Here is an 18,013-nt window from a genome sequence, read left to right as displayed (position 1 = left end):
GGAGAAGGGCTGCCAACCGGGAGATGCGCTTTCAGCATCACCTCCGATATCGTTTTAGTGACACTGAATGTTTTTTTCAGTTCCAGAATTAAATAAAAATTTAAATTATTTACAGTTTTCACACGTTAAAAGATTATTAATGTCAGTCCCAAACTGGTCCAACATGCAATCCTCAGTCAGCAGGTAAGCGAGCAGAGACTGGAAATAATATTTTTTTTAAATGTCACCTGGATCCACACAGCAGGAGTAAGCATAATTTTTCCAGCCATAGCCTCATCTCTTCTTGTGGAATTACTTCCCAAAAACAGCTTTAAGTAAAGCTGCTATGATGTCTTCTCTCTGAGAAGGTACATCAACAGCCAGAGATGGACTGCTGGGTTCCCTTTGGCAATCCCATCACATAACCTTCTCCTCAGCCAACCAAGTTTTCTGACTGAAACGCATCTAAAAAATTTGCTAGACTTTCCATCAGGAAAGGTATCAGACCTGTACTAGAACAAAAAACTAATTTCCAAAATGAATCTATTTCTACGCTTGTACTAAGCTTGTACATTAGTTTCAGCAGGCATCACCGCCCTGATGTAGTTGCAGTCTGTTGGAACACAAATTGTACACAATTACCTGTTCACTATAGTAACCTTTTTTTTTTTATCCTTTCTTCTAATATGAACACATCTTTCTAGAGCATGGCTGCTGAAATGCACCCAGTATACTCCAGCTGCTGCCTCACCAGGACCTCCTATAATGGTATGGGTATCTCTTCTCTCTCTAGTAACACCTCAACAAACTGGGCCTAGGATTTAATTTACATTAATTTCCATGGTTATATCATACTGCCACCTTACACTCAACCTCAGACAGATCAATCCTGCAGGATAACCCTGGTGGCTGCAATAACCAAAACTGGGTCTGTAAGACATCTTGCTGTCCTGCAGACTCTTTCCACTACACACAAACACCGAACAAGTGCCAGATGCACTCTCCGCCCCTTGCTGCCAAAGCCAAAGGAGCGACCTGGCTGCATCAGCCAGCCCTTCCCATCACCACCAGGAAAAGGTGATGGGCCAAATGAAAGTTCAGCCTGATCTGATTTCTGCTGCTAAGTCCAAGTCTATCTTCTCCGCTGCTGAGCTCCCAGCTTCCAACAGAAATTCCTGTTGTAGTCTCCAAGTACCAGCTGACTGCTCTGCACCACTGAATATTATCCCAGTTCCATGACTGCAGCACAGAGTCATCCAATTCTTCCTCTACAACAGCCTCACTTGCCTCTTCTGGTGATGGTGCTTTCCAGCTCAGTCCACCAGCAAATTTAATTAGCGCATGCCTCTTTTTTTGTGCCAAGGTCATTAATTTAAATATAAACCAAGAGTCAATCTCTAGCCTTGAGGAAATCTATAAATGATTTGCCAGTTGACTGATACTTTTTCTTTCAGTACCAATTGTTTGCATTCCCCTTGCTGCCTAATTTGCCCCACCTTACAATTCTACATCACACACTCACTAGATTAACTAATTGCTTCCTATGTGGCATCCAGGTAGATTAATTGCTTTCTCTAAGACTTTAACTAGAACTCTAAAGAAAGTGCTGGCAAAGGCAACACCTTCACTTAAGTAACCATGTTTCACTTTATCCCACTTTCCAGCTAGTCCTGAGTCTAACTTCTCGTCCATTCTAAATTTCTTGTAAAACTTTGCACGCTCTTTAGAAGAAATGAACAATCCAGTTGGCTGGATCGCTGTTCCTTTCTCCTTCTAAATGCAGGCATGGTTAACACAACTCACCATTCATATGAGAGCAGCACAGCCAATATGTTCTGCTGGAAATCTCTGCAATTTCACCCACCAGTTCCTTCAGCATTCTCAAATGGAGATTATGAAGCTGTCTAGTCCCAATGCATGGAGGTCTATGCCTCCACCTAAATATGACTACCTCATCTCACATCCGTATTCCTATAATCTACCTTGCCTTTGATTCCGATGACGCACATCAGAATAATCAAGAAAAAAAATTTTTTTAAGACATGTCTTCATCCATTTTATATTCACTTCACTGATATGGCAGCACAGCCCTTGGCTATTTCATATCCTTCACAATATCTACAGTCATTGTCCACTGTCAATCTATAATAATCTAGAGAGTACTCCTAAAAAAGTGTTCTAGTGCTAAGATATGGTACTATGCAATTTCTAAAAGACATAAAGGTAGCATTCATACTGCCTCTTTAAGCTGAACTACTGAACAGAAGCTAAATCCTTAGCAATGATCCAGCAGAAGGTACCTTGAGAACAAGCCTAATAATTTCCAGTGAAACTAAGAAATAAGAAGCACTTGAAAGCAGTATTTTAGGAAAAGAATAGTGGAAAGGGTTAATATACATAGAAAAGGTTAATAACATAGAATATACATAGAAGGGTTAATAACATAGAAAAGTGTTTAGAAAAGGGTTTAGTGGATAAACATCATTTGGTGGGTTGCTGTTTATATAAAACTACAAAGGGTCATTTAACAGGCATAGTCAGGTTAAAATTCCTATTCCAAGATGGTTACAGTCAGAATAAAAAGGTTATATAGTCTGGGGAGGAGAAACAGTGAAAAAGGCATCACCTGTAAAGTGAGACAAAACTTTTCTAATACATACATACTATAACTATATTTATCTTGAAAAGTATCACAAATAAGTATGTATATTGTGTTGTGACATTACAGCCAGGACAGCATACAAACTATTACACTGCAACCAACATCTTAGGAATGGATACGGCATCCAAGTTCATTATGTGTTCTAAGTAGTCATAGCCAACCGCCTAAGCTCAAGAACTTCAGAGCTGAAACATTTCTATCAGAAAGGAGATACCTGATTACTTAGTTTGAAGCTTCAAGTTTGTCCTATTATTTTTAACTGAACACGAAGAGTTACTGAGGCTCTTTGTTTCAACATACTAGGCTTCAGAGGTAAGCTTCTTGTAGCTTTAAGTTCAGAAGATGAAGAACATAAATATTTGCAAACTAAGAAAGGATTAAAACTGGAAGGGATATTAAAAAGAATTTTTAACCTATTTCCATGCCTGTGTGTAAAATACGTAAAGTTGCATTAACTTCTTTCACTTCCCATGACTGGCTACTTCCTCTTTCATTCAAAATTTTCTTCAAAGGAAAATCATGGATCACACACAAAAATTGTCATACAATACATGAGAATTTGTAACCTGGTGTGATTTTTTGCATATATACCTCATACAAAGAAAGTAATATAACCACCAGGTAACTAGACAAAGGCAAAAACAAGAGCACAGGTGCTGGTGGTTTTTGAAGAATAGTAGACATATTTTCCTTCTGCCACCTAGTGACCAATTTATCCAGATCAGAGTAGCATTTAAAATGTACCGTCTTAAATAGAGTATCTTGAAGACTCTTCCTCCATCTGACAGCAGTAGTGTTGCTAATCGCATTATTCCCAGAGACGAGTATTGTACCAGTTGTGGTGTTGTGGGCTCCTTATAGTAAAGGCCTATTATGCTCATCACTGGAAAGCTTCGAGAGCAGAGTTCACCTTCATTAGAGCTAAGACTTTGAAGACTGCCTTACACAAGCACATCTAGTGAACCTGTCACCCAACATGATTCCAATTCCCCGTATAGCTGGCAGAACTGTAATTTCACAGATCTTCACAAGCTTTTTATAGCTTGCAGGATCCACACGTGTTATTTTACATCGTACTGATCCAGGTTAGAGAGATGTCTAACATGGTTAAACTTGATCTGTACAGTCAGTCAGTGGCACTGCTGAAAATGTGCCTGGCCTTAACTACTGGTGGTGAGGAAGGGCGGGGATTACTTCATACTTTTGCTGTGTATCAGAAAAGGAATTCATGATGAAAAAAATGTATCTTTGAGTTCTTTTTCCACTGTAAATAAGCAACTTGTAATAGAAAGGCCACAAAAGAACTAAACAAATTCATGTGGAAGAAAACTGGCCTAAGTATTTTCCTTATTCATCTGTCAAGACCTGCACAAATCTGTGTGGCCCCATGGGCAGGGGCTTCTTATGTCTCTGTCAGGAAAGTAAACTCCCAACTTTTATCATTTATATTACAGATTCCTTGGGTTCCTGGCACTGACTCCACAGTTAAATTTTAAAATGCAAGTGTCTCAGAAACAGCAGTTTGCACACAATCATTTTTTTTCAGCCACAAAACAGGCCTGCCTTTGACATCACTACTTGATAGTGAATCACTGCTTCTCCTTTTCTTTCACTTTAGACTGCTTCTTTTTCATGGGTCTTCAGAGGAAAGAATCTCCAACTTATTCTAATTATTTATTTCTTTTAAAAAAATTTTAAAACAAAGCCTTTTCAAGTACCATCTTCCTAAACACTACAATAAATATAACCCCCTTTTCATAAACTAAAGAAAATTATATTTACAATGTCTCCCTCACATTATTTTCAAATATGTAACTTTAAGTAATTTGGCACAGATTTACCTAGCATTTACCTAGCATTTACAGAACTGTGCTGGACTTCTAGGCACACCTAGATCCTACTATGGTATGGCAGAGGCAATGGTACTGTAGAACTCCATTCATAATGCCTAAAGTCAAGAAAAGGGCACTGGTCTCACCTTTGCACTTTTTAATGAAAGTCATTACAAAAGACGACACCCCTGGCAGGAGGCCACAATGCTTCCGCCCTATCAAAAATATCTTCTCAAATCAAGAGAGAGAAAACACGACAGAACTTTCCTTAACTGGTGTCATTATTAATAAATACACCCCTGATACATGCTTTGTCCATGAGGCGAGAGGAAAGCACCAAATTTTCTTGCACGGCATGATTGTGGCTTTTTATCATTATCTGTATTAAGTAACTAAAACTAAGAATGCTTCCCTTTGCCACCTGCTGCATCCTAACTCCTTCCTGGCCATGTTTTTTTCCCACTTCTTACCTTGTCATCTCTCCCTCTAGCTCTAGATTCCCTTTCGCGGCTGCCTGCAGGCTTCTCACCCTTGGATACCGCGTGTGCTCTGCCCGCAGGCCCACGGGGCTGCTGTCCTGGCGATTCTTTCCTCAAAGGTTTTACTTCTCGGTTGGGACGTTTAATCTGAGGTGGAGCCCTAACAAGAAGCAATCACAACAAAACCATGCTAAAACAGTGGAAAAAGAGCACCATTAAGAAGGAAGGATTCTAATATTTCATTAATTTCCTTAATGCACTATCAATGAAGCTGACAAGCCCCTACATCTTTTTGCCCTGTATCTGCAAATCCAGCAACATATTTCTGGTTCTGTCTGAAAAAATTACAAAATGGAAAAAAAATTTCAACAGTGGAAGAAAAAGAAAATAAACAGTACTATTAGATCAGTACACCTAACCAATCTTAGAGCAAACCAACAGACATGTAATAAAAGAGGAAACAATGTAGTAGAAGCCTTCCAACTGTAGTTTCCTCTGACTGCAAATCAGGAGATTATATTAGGCTAAATGCATATGCACAAGTTTTACACAACCAGATGACATTCCTGGTTTAAATAAATAAATAAATAAATAAATCTGGCTTACAGCTTTGACAGGCCCCAAAACAGAGGAAGGAGAATTTTAAAACAAAACAATCTTCCTACCTCTGACTTCATTCCCCTGTGTGAAAATGTCAAAACATAAAAATTGCCTAGAAAGCAAAAGCAAACAGAGCTGAGTTGCAACAACCTGTACTTATGTGCATCACCCACGATGTCAGAGAAATCAGCAGAGGCAGAAGGAGGAACTTGGTTTTAAGATGAGGTGTCACAGTCATTTTGCTCTAGGGATTGGACTTGAAGTGTAGAACTAAAATAAATGTCCAGGAATGTCACCCAACCTTAATTAATGTGATCAACAAGTCCTTCAGTTCCAGCTGCTTAGCAGCTCCTCAGCCATCAATGAATCCAACTGCTTAAAAAAACTGAAATGTCAAAGATTTCTCCCTGCACATGAGAAAGGTAACTGTCACCAAAAGCCCACTTACCTCTCCAGCAGACTCTAGTTTCAGGCACTTAGCTAGTCACTCTTACCAGAATATAGGAATTACTTTCTTTAGACCTTCAGCTGTAGTTTAATTACTTTTTTTTTCTCAATGAATTATATTTATTCTTTATTACAAATTACTAAGGGAGACATTAAATGTGGTGTTCACGTTACAAAAAGAACACAAAATTATGGCAGCCCAACTTTATTCCATCCACTCTGCTTGAGCCTCTCATTACCTGTGTTCAGCTGGGACAGGAGGCGGCCAAACAGCGGGATCTCTGAAAGGCTCATCTTGACAGGATACAGGGATATCTGCAGGTCTGTCCATTTTAAAACTCTCTAAAGTGTTGACAATGCTCTTAACTTGTTCATATTCTTCAACTAATTCTTGTCGAACCTTGAGGAATACATACAGTATTTTAAAATTGTTACAATTCAACCTTTTTCTTTTTTGAAACCATAGAAAGTACCTCAAAACATACGCTACCCTCAAAAGCAGGGACTTCCAAGCCTTTCCATTCACAAATCCCAGACACATCAGGGTGACAATAGATCTTTAACAACAGGATAAACAATTGATTCTCTGTTGAGTTCATCTTCCTGTTGTCAATGTCAGGACCAGACATGATTGCTAACACAGAGATCACTCTTCCGTAACTTGTGCTGATGCTTAGATTTATGTGTGCGTGTTGACATGTATGCACACACAGACACACGTTTATTCTAGTAAGGGTGCTGTTGGCAGATCTTTAATATATTTGCTACTATTCTGGCATAAAAAAAACTTACCTGATTACCATCTCCAAGCTCCTAATTATAAAACTGGCTAAATCATTAAAATACAATATTACAAAATTAACTTTGTGAGGGGAACAACATCATCATACAGTCAAAGCACAAGCCAATTCTTTGGTGGGCTGCAAAGGTTAGAACAGAAAATGCGAACTTTAACACTGTATAGCTTAAATTCAAATGATAAATTAAGTGAAATAAAAATGAGAAGAAATTGTATCTCAAAAAGAAAACAGGTTGCAGAACTATGCAGCTGAATTTTATACTTGAAGTTCCCATTGCCACTAGTCATGGAATTAGGTCTACCGCAAGAATTTCAAGATTATTTACTTGATATTTCTTGATTTAAATTTTCTTCCATGAAGCCTAGGAAAAATAAAATCTCTGTAGATATTTGCTAAGTTTTAAGTTATGTGGCTTGTTACAAGCTCAAGTTTTGCATGCTAAGGTCACCAGTTCTTAGTACACACCAGCATCCAAATACTGCGTTGTACTTTATTGCTCAGAAGCATAAGCTTTCCGTGCATTAGCTTAAGACGTGCTGGGATTCACCTGTGTGCCCTTGTACTGCATCTTAGCAGTTCTCCCCTATCACTCAATGATGCTTTCCATCCTGTGGGATCGACCTCCATGCTTACTCTGGTTTTTACCTGCTAAAGGGTCATAACACCCAGATGTCACCTCTTCACTGAAGTATTGGCTAAAACTAACTCATGCATTGCTGTGGAAATGCCTGGAATTCAGTATTAGCACTCTGCAGCTAGATTGCCTTAGGCCAGTGTCAGTCTTGCCTGTTAGAGGCTCGCAGCTGGAGTTAGAGACATCCTGAACCTTTCCATCCACTGGCAAGGCACAAAGGCTTGAAAAGCTCTGTGAAGAAACACTACAGTGAGGATAGCTGCAGGCTGCCATCAGGCATGCTACTAAGTGAGGCTACAACCACATACACTGCAAGGCTGCATCAAATGACAGGATCTGAAGGCAGCTTACAAGAAAGCCAAGGAAAGCCAAGCCATGTCATATGCCCATGTGAAAAAAAGCTGGGAAAAATATTGCCTGGGAAGGCTTCAACCAGGCTTCACTTTGTGGCAAACAGAGGAAAGCAACTGAGGACACTATCAACAGATGTCAACTACGTTGCCTGAAATCAACTCTCTTTGCTGTGCATACCCTGAGCAGATTCCAGGTAATTGAGAGACTCAGGAGAATGGAAGTCTGCACATCCAGCCTGTCTGCAGAGGTTATAAACAGAGCAACAGCAGATCAGGGAACTACTACTAAACAGCATCACGTCTTGTGACTGGTCTTCCTAATGGAGCTTACTGGTGAAAAGATGTGGCCACTAGCCTGAGATCTTCCCATCTCCTTGTGTGCTTGGAAAGGAACCACGATAGGAACCAGGATAGGAACCAGCTATACCGTGTGTGCAGGGTGCAGTGCTTTGTCAGCACGCATTCAGAAGTACGCCTCTTACAGCCTGCTTTCACCTGCTCATCCCATTTCTCTCTCACACTCTCAACTTCCTTCTCAGAACAGCATCTTTCCTCACCCACTCTGCTCTACATATTCAAAACAGCAGCCGCAGCAGCCCCCCACTTTGTGTGTGGACAGAAAATGCTATCTGACATAACCAATTGCTGGGTATGGAGATTAAATGATCAGCACAAAGTAACAAATATCCACCACCTCTTTCTGAAAGCTACAGTTCTCCTAAAATACTACCAGGTACATCCCACAGCTAGGTATCGCTCTGCTCTAAGATTTTCCAGGAATTTTTTCACAAGCACAAAACAGGGGATTTCAGCAGGCCCCACATCACTCTTGCAACACTGCATTTACTTCACCAGGGGTTGTACATGTATCTGTACAAATGGAGCCTTAGGTACGGGAAAAACTTGATAATTTTGCAGGACAAAGCAGCCTCCTTGCTTGTTCCAGATGGGGTAGCTGCAGCTTTCCAAAAACACAGGACATCCAGCTCAGGCAGGATTGCTCTGGTAGACAGTCAATACTTGACATGCCACCCCTCCTTGCCCTCCTTTGCTCTCTTTGCTTTCTCATCACACAACTAGCAGACGCACCTCCCAGCGCAAGAACTTCCAGCTGAGTTACAAATGTGATTGATTACTAACTTGGTTCCTTCAAACTGTCTAACACACATCCCTTCTGTCCAAAAACAAATCCAGCCAAACAGCTCCTGTGAGGTACGAAGGAATGATTCAGTGTAAATCCCCCAGGGCACTGCCCCACAAGAGACAGCCGCTTCCTACTCCAGTGGTCCAGGGAAACAGATAGGATTCTTCCTATCAACCTTCCAACACATGTAGAAAAGTTGGTGGAAAACAACTTGTTAACACTGGAGGCTGGAGTATTGTCATTCAGTTCTCTGGACCAGCGAGGAGGATGGTATCTGAAAACGAAGAGAAAGTAAGCCTTTGATGCCTTGGAAGCTGAAAACAGACTAACAACTGCTGGCCATCTCTTAGCCAGACCTGAGCAGACCAAATTCTGAAATACACTTTATTGCTTAGTTAGCACCTGGCAAACCCACCAGCAAATACTCTCAGTGTACTCAAATAACAGGACCACAAAGGAAAGCCAGCTGATAAATTCCTAGAGGCCTTAAAGAAACCAAGTCAGATGAAACAGGTGTAGAAAGTTTCTTGCAGCTGAGAAACAACCTAGAAGCGAGCCAAGAAGGGCTGTGCCATAATTACGGAGGTGACCGAGTGATCAGATCTTTGAAGGATCAATGCTACTCTAAAGCAACCTTAGATGGCTGCAAACAGGAAAATCACTGGTCTGGACTCACCCAGTCTCTCTGCTCCCTGTCACACCTTTCCCTAGGGTGCCAGAGCCCTCAGGGGGCTCCAGCTCAGTTTGTAGAGAGAACCTGAATAATTCCTTTCGTTTATTCATGTTTAACCACTTACAGAGGTTGCACGGGCCAAGTTAGCAGTGTGCCACTGCCAAATAGGAAGATCTTGCTACTCCTCACTTTTCTTCCCCAACCACACTCTGATGCTGCTTTTCTGGATTCAATTCTGGCATCTCAGGACAGTAACCCAGCTTGGTAAAGTGGCAGAAAATTAGCCTAGGACGATAAAAAGAAAGTAAAGGACACTTTTGCTGGGTTAGCAAGCTGCACTGGCTCGCTACCCTGTGAAGAGGTGGATCCCAGGACAAAGAATGGCAGAGCGCAGAGGAGGCAGAGAAGCTTGTGCAGCTGGAGGAAAGACAAGATGGGGAGGAGCTTGGCCTCTCTGGGCATGGCAGGATGTGAAGTGGGTTCGGCGACCTCGTGAAACTGCTTGCTCCCCAGAGCCACCCTCCGGTACACCAGCCACTCCTACCGGCCACCTCACTGCCTCCACAGGAGCAGCATTATGGGCACTGGGTGATGGTGGAAAACCCAATAAATAGCCTTTCAGCCCAGAGGGTGGCTCCACAGCTTCATTCTGACATTCCAGCCCTAAGGATTTACAGTTACCAAGCAAAAAACACATCCTAACACATGGGTATAAAACACAGTGACCAGGAGTTGAATTCACTCTTTCTTAGTGGTAGTTCCAAAATCCATTTCAGGTAGTTCCTCTGTATTTCACAATCTGGCAACAGTTTTACCTTTGGCATCATCAGCTTTTTTTTGCTATGCTAGAGCTTTTACTTCTACACAACTTGCCACAGTAATAAATACGAGTACTTGTACCGTGGTAAATACAAATAATGTGTAGGTTTGTGTTTCTTTAATTATTTCATGCTGGAACATGAAATGGAACAAAACCAATCAGGTTTCTGTAAAAGTGTTTTCCAAACCTGAAATTACTGCTTGCAATTAGTGTTAATTATTCAACAAGCTCCATTTTAAAAAATGAAAATAGCAATTCCCTAAACCATACCAAACAGATGCCCTGTAACCCAGCCTGATCCCATGGAGTCAAAGTATAGCTCCTGTAATCACAGTTCTTCATGAGTTACCTGCAGAATATTCCTTATTGGAGTAACCTGTGAAGTGTTAATAAAACAGGCATGAAGCAAAACCAACATAAATACAGATTGACTGAAATGTGTTTACAATTAAAAAAAAAGTAAAAATCATATGTTATTCTTTAAGCAAGAATACAGTGCCCCTAACCACCTGCTCCAGTGACCATGGTCAGTAAGGGTGACTGGCTGGCTGCTCCAAACACTCTGAGAATCACTGAACTCCTGCCTCGGCTCCAGCTGAAGCTTCTGTGGTCTCAGATATCGTGCCACACAAAGCACAGGGTTAGAACATGCAGCAGGTTTTACTTGACAGCCGCTGGCCTTGTCATAAGCTAGAGCTATATCCCGGGGGGACACTCTGCTGTCATTTTGCAGCTGCTGAACTGTCACTGAAGCAGCTCTTTCCTACAAGCCAGCTGTCTAGAACTAAGATGGCAACAGCCAAGCAATTCTCTCAGAGTAAACAGGGGGAATGTCAACACAAGTAAAGTTCACAGTAGCAGTCATAAGAGTAAACCTACCTTTTACTGTTGTTAAGTAGAAAAAATAATGAGTTGCTTCTGATTTTTAATCTTTCCGGTCCCAGCCTGCATTTACCTGGATGAATACCCTTACATGTCAGCCAAGCCTCAAAGCGCAACATAAAATATATGTTTTCAAATATGCTCAGAGGCCTAGAAATGAGTGTAAGAATGGAGCTACACTCAGGCAGTCAAAGGCAAGCTGGGAACTCCCTGGATGCAAAACAAACAAGGGTCTCAAGAGCAGGTCACCCTTGGTATCCCCAAGCCAAGCTGGTTATCAGATGATCAATGACAATGAATTTTCCAAAAGGTCCAAGGAATTCTTATGTTGTCACATTGCTGCTTTGGTGGACCCTTCAGAACACATCTTTTGCCCTTCCTGCAAGATCTGCAGCTTGAGCCAGACTACTAATACAATCTGTCTCCCCCAGCCAGCACTGATTTTGAAGTACCAGAAGTATTGCATCAAGTTGTTCCCAGGGCAGCAGATGATATGTGTTCACATTCCTCCTTCTCCTATCAGCAGCAAGCACAAGGAACCCTTGAAATCAAGATGCCCAACTGCAAAGCTGAAGCCGTCTGACTGTGTGTAACATGAAGTACAAGCCACCAAATATTTGCACAGAATATCATTCTGTCCAGACCAATCTGTAGAAATTTGAAAACAATGACAGCTAAGCAAAGAGAGGTAGATCAAAAGTATCTGGGAGTCTGACCTAAAATCCCAACTAGTTCTGGTTTACTTGTGCTCTACATTGCTCGGTGAACTGCTGGGAAAATCTTGTGTAGTATACAGGGCCACAAAACAGATCCACCTAGTGTGAGGTATCTGCTCAGGGTGGAACACTCACTCTAGAGAAGTGACCAGACAGGGAGAACAACGGTTCATGTAACAGGTATAAGTTGGTCAGCTGCAGAGCCACAGCTCTAAACTATTCTTTGGGATGTTAGTCATATGAACGTTCCTATTTTATGAGGGAGCATGTACATGAACACTTGAAACTGAGTTCACTGCATCAGAAGTACCAGTAGGACAAACACCCTGCTCATGCCCTGCACACAAAACGTACAGACAGGAAGGGCATGCTTCATACTGCCAGATCACCTCAGCGCTGGTGTCCCAGGACTCCTTCAGGAGGTTTGAGATTGTGAATGTGCATTCAGACAGTACATCTCAAAGAAGAACTAGTTTAAGTCACAATCCTCTCCTTTGAACACTTACCTACATGGACATTCACACTATGGACCACTCCCAACAGTACAAGTTCTGCGTATCCAGTGTCTGCTAGAGATTGCTAAACTCCACCTCCAAAAGGTACCAGTGGTATCACCCTCCTAAGATTTCTCAGAGGATGGAGAAACTGAAGAACCTAAAGAACAGGCCAGATCCATACACCATAGGAGACAGAATTTCATGAAAAAAATCAATTGCACTCATGCCCTTACCCATGACTTAAGGGTTGCTTTGCCTCCTGTGCCACTTGCATGTATTCCCATACAGGTATGGGAATCTCCTGTTTCTGCATATTACTAGTACCAAGTGGGTTAGACCTGAGTTTTGCTAAACTTACTAATGTGCATGGCACAACTCCTTTATGAGAATGACCTAAAAAGAGTAAGTGTTATTTTAATATTGTAAATGATCACTGTATCTTGTGATCCAACTTTTAGCTTAATTTTTTTTCAGAACAGGCTGTCTGTCAGACAGCTACTGAATGTGACTGACAGTTTGGATGCAGCTGCTGTTGGAGCTGGAGAGCAGAGCTAACATCCAGATCATCTGACTCCCTCTTAGTCTCAAGGAGTAAGAAAGCACAATTATTTGTCAAGAGTGGGTAGGAAAGCAGCTCTGCCTCTGTAGGTCTCAATAAACCATTTAGGTGCAGGTATGGAAAATGTAGTGGTTCCAGGGTTGCATCATTTGCTCTCAGGGCTGTACAGTTTTGTTCCCAGTCCTCCAGATAGTCCCATAAACAAATGAGAAGGCAAATAGCTTGGGATGAAGCACTTCCTTTTTTTAATCATGCTTCTTACTTTCTGTTGTTTGCTCCTAGAGCCAAGACTGGCACCAGTGATGGCAAAGCGCTACTCTGACAAAGCTCATCTGCCACCACTGTATTGGGAAGTTTCAGAATTAGCATGAGCACACAGCATGACAGACACTACCCCACCTGCTGCTGATCTTTCTGGGGACAGTTCTCTAAAGCGTTTACAGGACACCATCAGAACCATTCTGTTTTTACCTAAAAGGGATAATTTCTGAGAAGGTGGCAATTTCAGATCCTTTGTTAAGGAGCCAGCTGACTTCTCCAGGGAATAATCCTGGAAACTGTGTTAATGGTCCTTTTTAACTTGAGGCTTGTTTCCATTGTACAACACGCATTCCATGGAGCACAAACTTCTCTGAAGCAGTTCAAACAACACACAACATCACAAGACTTGAAGCGACCTTCACAAGGTAAGAGCCGTTAAAAGTTTAATGGAAGAATCAATATAATTGGAGGAAACACTAAATGCTAGAAGTGAGGGCAAAGCAGTGATGCAGATGCAGAACAAGGAAAGCCTCACGCTCTACCTTCACATCAGCTACAAGTTTGACAGGAACTAAGGACACGCATGGGGCATGAACACCTTGTATCAGCATGCCTTAGGGAGGGGAAGAGCTTGAATACTAATACTTGAATGCGAGTGTCTCCTATACACCATTCAGCTTATCACATCACCAGGAAAGCAAGGCACTAGCACTGCTGCTTGTACACATTCACGCTTTGCAGACAAGCTCTTAATAAGCAGACAGACCTCTACAGTTCTCTGATAAACACCTGTGAATAGTACTGTCTTTACAAAAGGATTGCTAGCAGTGTTGTAGCTACTACTACACAAAACAATCTACATTAGTATCAGATGTTTCAAGCACAAAACCATAACCAAAGTACCTGCTGCAATAAAAAGGAAAAATTTGCTTCTGTTTTTAAGTGACATCATTTAAACATATGGTATTTAGAAAAACTCTTATTGGAATCGTCTCTTCAGCTACTTACTCCAAAATTTTATCTTTCATAGGAGCTATGTTCTTTCAAAACATAATATTTATGCAACGTAAATTCTTTATTCTAGAATACATCTTTACATGTTTCTCCTCCAATTTTTTTTTTGATGGTACAGATTTTATACAATGAAAAATTGGACCACAAAATGTAAGGAAGACTTATATACCGAAAGGGCTAAATGAAGGTTCTTACATTTCACCTGCAGATTACTTTCTTGGCTTCAAGAGTGCTCTGCCTAGCTGGGAGATGCATGTGTGCAAGACTCAGGCTAAGAGTATTACCTGGAGTTTTAGAAACCTGATCCAAGTTTGCATACTGTAGCATTAGAGTTAACTGCTACTCAGACAACCATTCTAGCGATGCTAACCCATCCACTCACATCTTAGTTTACTGGACATTACATGGTCAAAAGATAGAATAGCAGAAGGAAGTTGTCAGCAAAGCAGTTTTTCTAAAGTATGCAATCACACACAAACAGACCAGTAATTAGCCAGACAATCTAAATGAAAACAACAAAAAAATTGATTCTATTAGAATGAAAGAATTCCTTCTGAACATGCCACAGAAACTGATTTCCTATAAATATGAAAAAAATACTGTAAAAGAAATGTTGTAAACTTAAATATATGTCTTCTACATCTTAAAAAGCTTGGGAAGTGCAATACATTTTTCAAATATCAAGTAATAGAACAAAGGCAACCTTATTTCACCCTACCTGTTGCCATTTGCCTTTAACTGCTGGATCTCTGATAGACTGGCAATGTCTCTGGATTTGCTGGATGACACCCTGGTAATATACCATAGAAGAGTCATAATTCCCAAGGAGTGCATATTCTCTTCCTTTTTTGGCATTATCACAAATCTCTGCTAAATTCATTTTCACTCAGAAATCTAAAAAAGAACATAATCATCAGAAAAACAAACTTTACATGCTGTAGAATATTTCTAGCTATGACACTTAGGTTTTGTTTTTTTCTCTCACGGTTGAATTATGTCTTTCCACCCCCTGTTTCAGGCCCACTTTTTCAATCATTTAGCTCTGGAGTATCTCTTTACTAGACTAAGGTCTCAGATCATGAATCGTAACTCTCGTATAGTGATAAAAAACACAACTTCTTTGCTGCCTTTGGCCCCAAATCCTGTTAAATTAATGCAAGAAAATTAAATGTTCTGCCCACACTGAGCCCAACAAGCCAACCTTTAATTTGTAGATCACCACAATATATTAGCAGCCACCAAGCCATGAATCACAGATCACATGAGGCATTCAGTTGCTTTTTATACCGGTGTATTACATACGTGCCTAAATGTGCCAACCAGCATCAGGGAAGTCTGCACTTAGCACTTTCAAGAGCCTTTCCCCTCATGAGATTATGATATGGTTGAATGACAGCTCCACTACAGACAAAGTTGAGAGCCTCATTCTGTACAAATAGTCTTTCAAAGTACTCCAACATCCACATACTGACACGGAGTTTTTCATTAGATTTAGTATGTCACTTTGGGATTTATGGTAGTTAGCAATACAGAGTTAAGATTTCTTAAAACAGTGATTCCCAAAGTACAGCCCTCTCTACTCCCTAAAACAATTTATGATTTACGGATTTTACTAACTTTTTTATACAAGTAATAAATTGCAGCATTTCTTAAAGGCAAACCCACAGTCCACCTTCTCCCAGTAACCATTCAAGAAAGCAATATTAATCCACACATTCAAAAGTAAGCTATGTTGTACAGGTAGGTTTGTATTTGAGGTTCAAGACTGAAGCAGTGCCTGCCCCTTTATCTGAATCCCACATGACTCAAAGTCTATGTCCTTACCACACAAAAAGAGCACCAATTCCTTTCTTTTGTCCTCTCACTCAGGGTGGGTGGCATTCCCTGACATTCGCCCTGATATAAACCTCTGGAAATCAAAAATAAAAATTACCATTCAGAGCTACGCAGTGCAGAGAGTTGCACTGGCCAAGGCGGAGGAGGCCAGCTCTGGAGAGTTGTTCACTAGCTGCATCGAGGGTTTGGCCAGACCAAGGTGGTAGAGAAGAAATGGGGAAGGAAGGATACAGCCAAACAGGGAGAGAGCCAGGCTTGGGGGCTGGCACAGCACACAGTTCAGATTACACAGCTGAAGGCAGCCCGTGATGCAGGAGTGTGTGCAGTAGGAGCAGGTGGTAGCAGAGAGAGAAACCAGAGCAGGGAGAAACAACCTTTTACAGCATAGTGAGTTACAAAAACGTTAGTAGTTGTCACAGAACAGACAAGATAGGATCAGGATGGAATTAAGGAGGATGTATCTTATACCTTCAAATCTCTGACAAGAAGTCAAACATATATCCACGTAGTGTTCAGGGGGGGCGGAATGAAGGTTGCCTATAGCAAACACATGCTCTGCCCTCAGTGGTGCCAAACTGATGGTCCTACTGTGGCAGGTGCAGCCACCCTGAAAGGGGCCTGACAAAGACCAGGGCTTGCACAAACTCACAATAAATATCAGCTCTAGGACTTGAGCTATGACTTGGCTCCTCACAGTCTCAGGCCCCTTAGCCTGCCTTTGTCTTGCCTTTGCCCCAACTAATGAGCATGACCTCAGTTCAAACTCCGTCAGGGTATAAATGGAGCCCCAAAAGAGAACCAAATTGAGTTGGTCCTCCTCGGAACAGCAGGTGTGCAGGCAGGGACTCTCCCCTTGGATCAGTACACTGTTAAAGCAAACTACATGGGAGCGAATAAGCCTTCACCCCCGTTTTGGTGAGTGAATTATTTCTTCAGGATATCCTGAGTCATGCCGAGGTAAGTGACCCCTTGGTTTTCAGTCCCCTTGAGTGGGAGATATTCCCTTCTGTGAGTGTACATGTATTTTGGTTCATCTTTATTGACGAGTATTCCTTAGAGGTTAAGAATTCATTGCGTAGTAATATATTCCTGACTGACATCTCAACTTGTAATTAACTTCGGTCTGTCGGAGTGCTAGGCAACTTTGATTGTGATAAATCTGCATGTTTGGGTAGCTACTGCTGGCTGTTTTGTGGGTGCCTCCGCAACTCTCACTGCTGCCTGCAGCTGCACACCAGGTCTGCTCCACCACCTCTTCACTCCTGCTCCCTGCAATTAAGCCACAGAAACCTGCTGCCCTCACCTAACCCACAGGCCACGCTGCTTCCACATACATGGATGAAGACTTTGATGGCAAGAACATGCTGCTACCCCACGGCTGGCACTCCACCAGTAAGACACATTGAGGCTTACTTGTCCTTGTGCTGTGCCAGATGTTTCAGCTTGTGGATCGTTTCCATGGATTGATACAAACTTCTGGGCAGAACTAAGGTGGAAAGGGTAACGACCCTAATTTTGTTTTCTCTCACTGCTGAAGAAGGGCAGGATTATCAGTGGACAGCTCTAGCTCTGTGGCAATTAAGACCGTTTAAGTTTAAAATAGAGAAGATGAAAACTGAGAGGGAAAAGTGTTGTCACTTGCATTGCACTGGAAACGGATAAAAAGATAGAAATGGAATATAGGTTACCACCTAACCAGATGTTAGCAGTCAACTTAAATGAACAAAACACCACCTGGGGCAGAATGTACTGCCCCATCTTCAAATACACCCAGGTTAGGATCTGCTACACAACCAGCTTGTCACCGTAAGGAAAACAGTCCTCA

General features: G+C 41.6%; 1 protein-coding gene across 1 annotated transcript; it reads right to left on the bottom strand.

The window, feature by feature from the left end:
• Positions 1-4,943: 4,943 nt before the first annotated feature.
• LOC104501733 (katanin p60 ATPase-containing subunit A-like 1) lies at positions 4,944-15,232 on the bottom strand (the record flags this gene model as incomplete). Its single annotated transcript, XM_010145594.1, has 3 exons — positions 15,071-15,232; positions 6,239-6,399; positions 4,944-5,112 (listed from the first exon to the last, which is right to left on the bottom strand). Coding segments are annotated over exons 1-3 (492 nt in total), but the record flags the coding sequence as incomplete, so codon positions are not given.
• Positions 15,233-18,013: the final 2,781 nt, after the last annotated feature.

This window comes from Buceros rhinoceros, unplaced genomic scaffold (assembly GCF_000710305.1).
Source record: "Buceros rhinoceros silvestris isolate BGI_N320 unplaced genomic scaffold, ASM71030v1 scaffold29390, whole genome shotgun sequence".
NCBI classification, from domain to species: domain Eukaryota; kingdom Metazoa; phylum Chordata; class Aves; order Bucerotiformes; family Bucerotidae; genus Buceros; species Buceros rhinoceros.
Note: the sequence above shows the minus strand (reverse complement) of the source record. Positions and strands in the feature narration are given on the sequence as shown.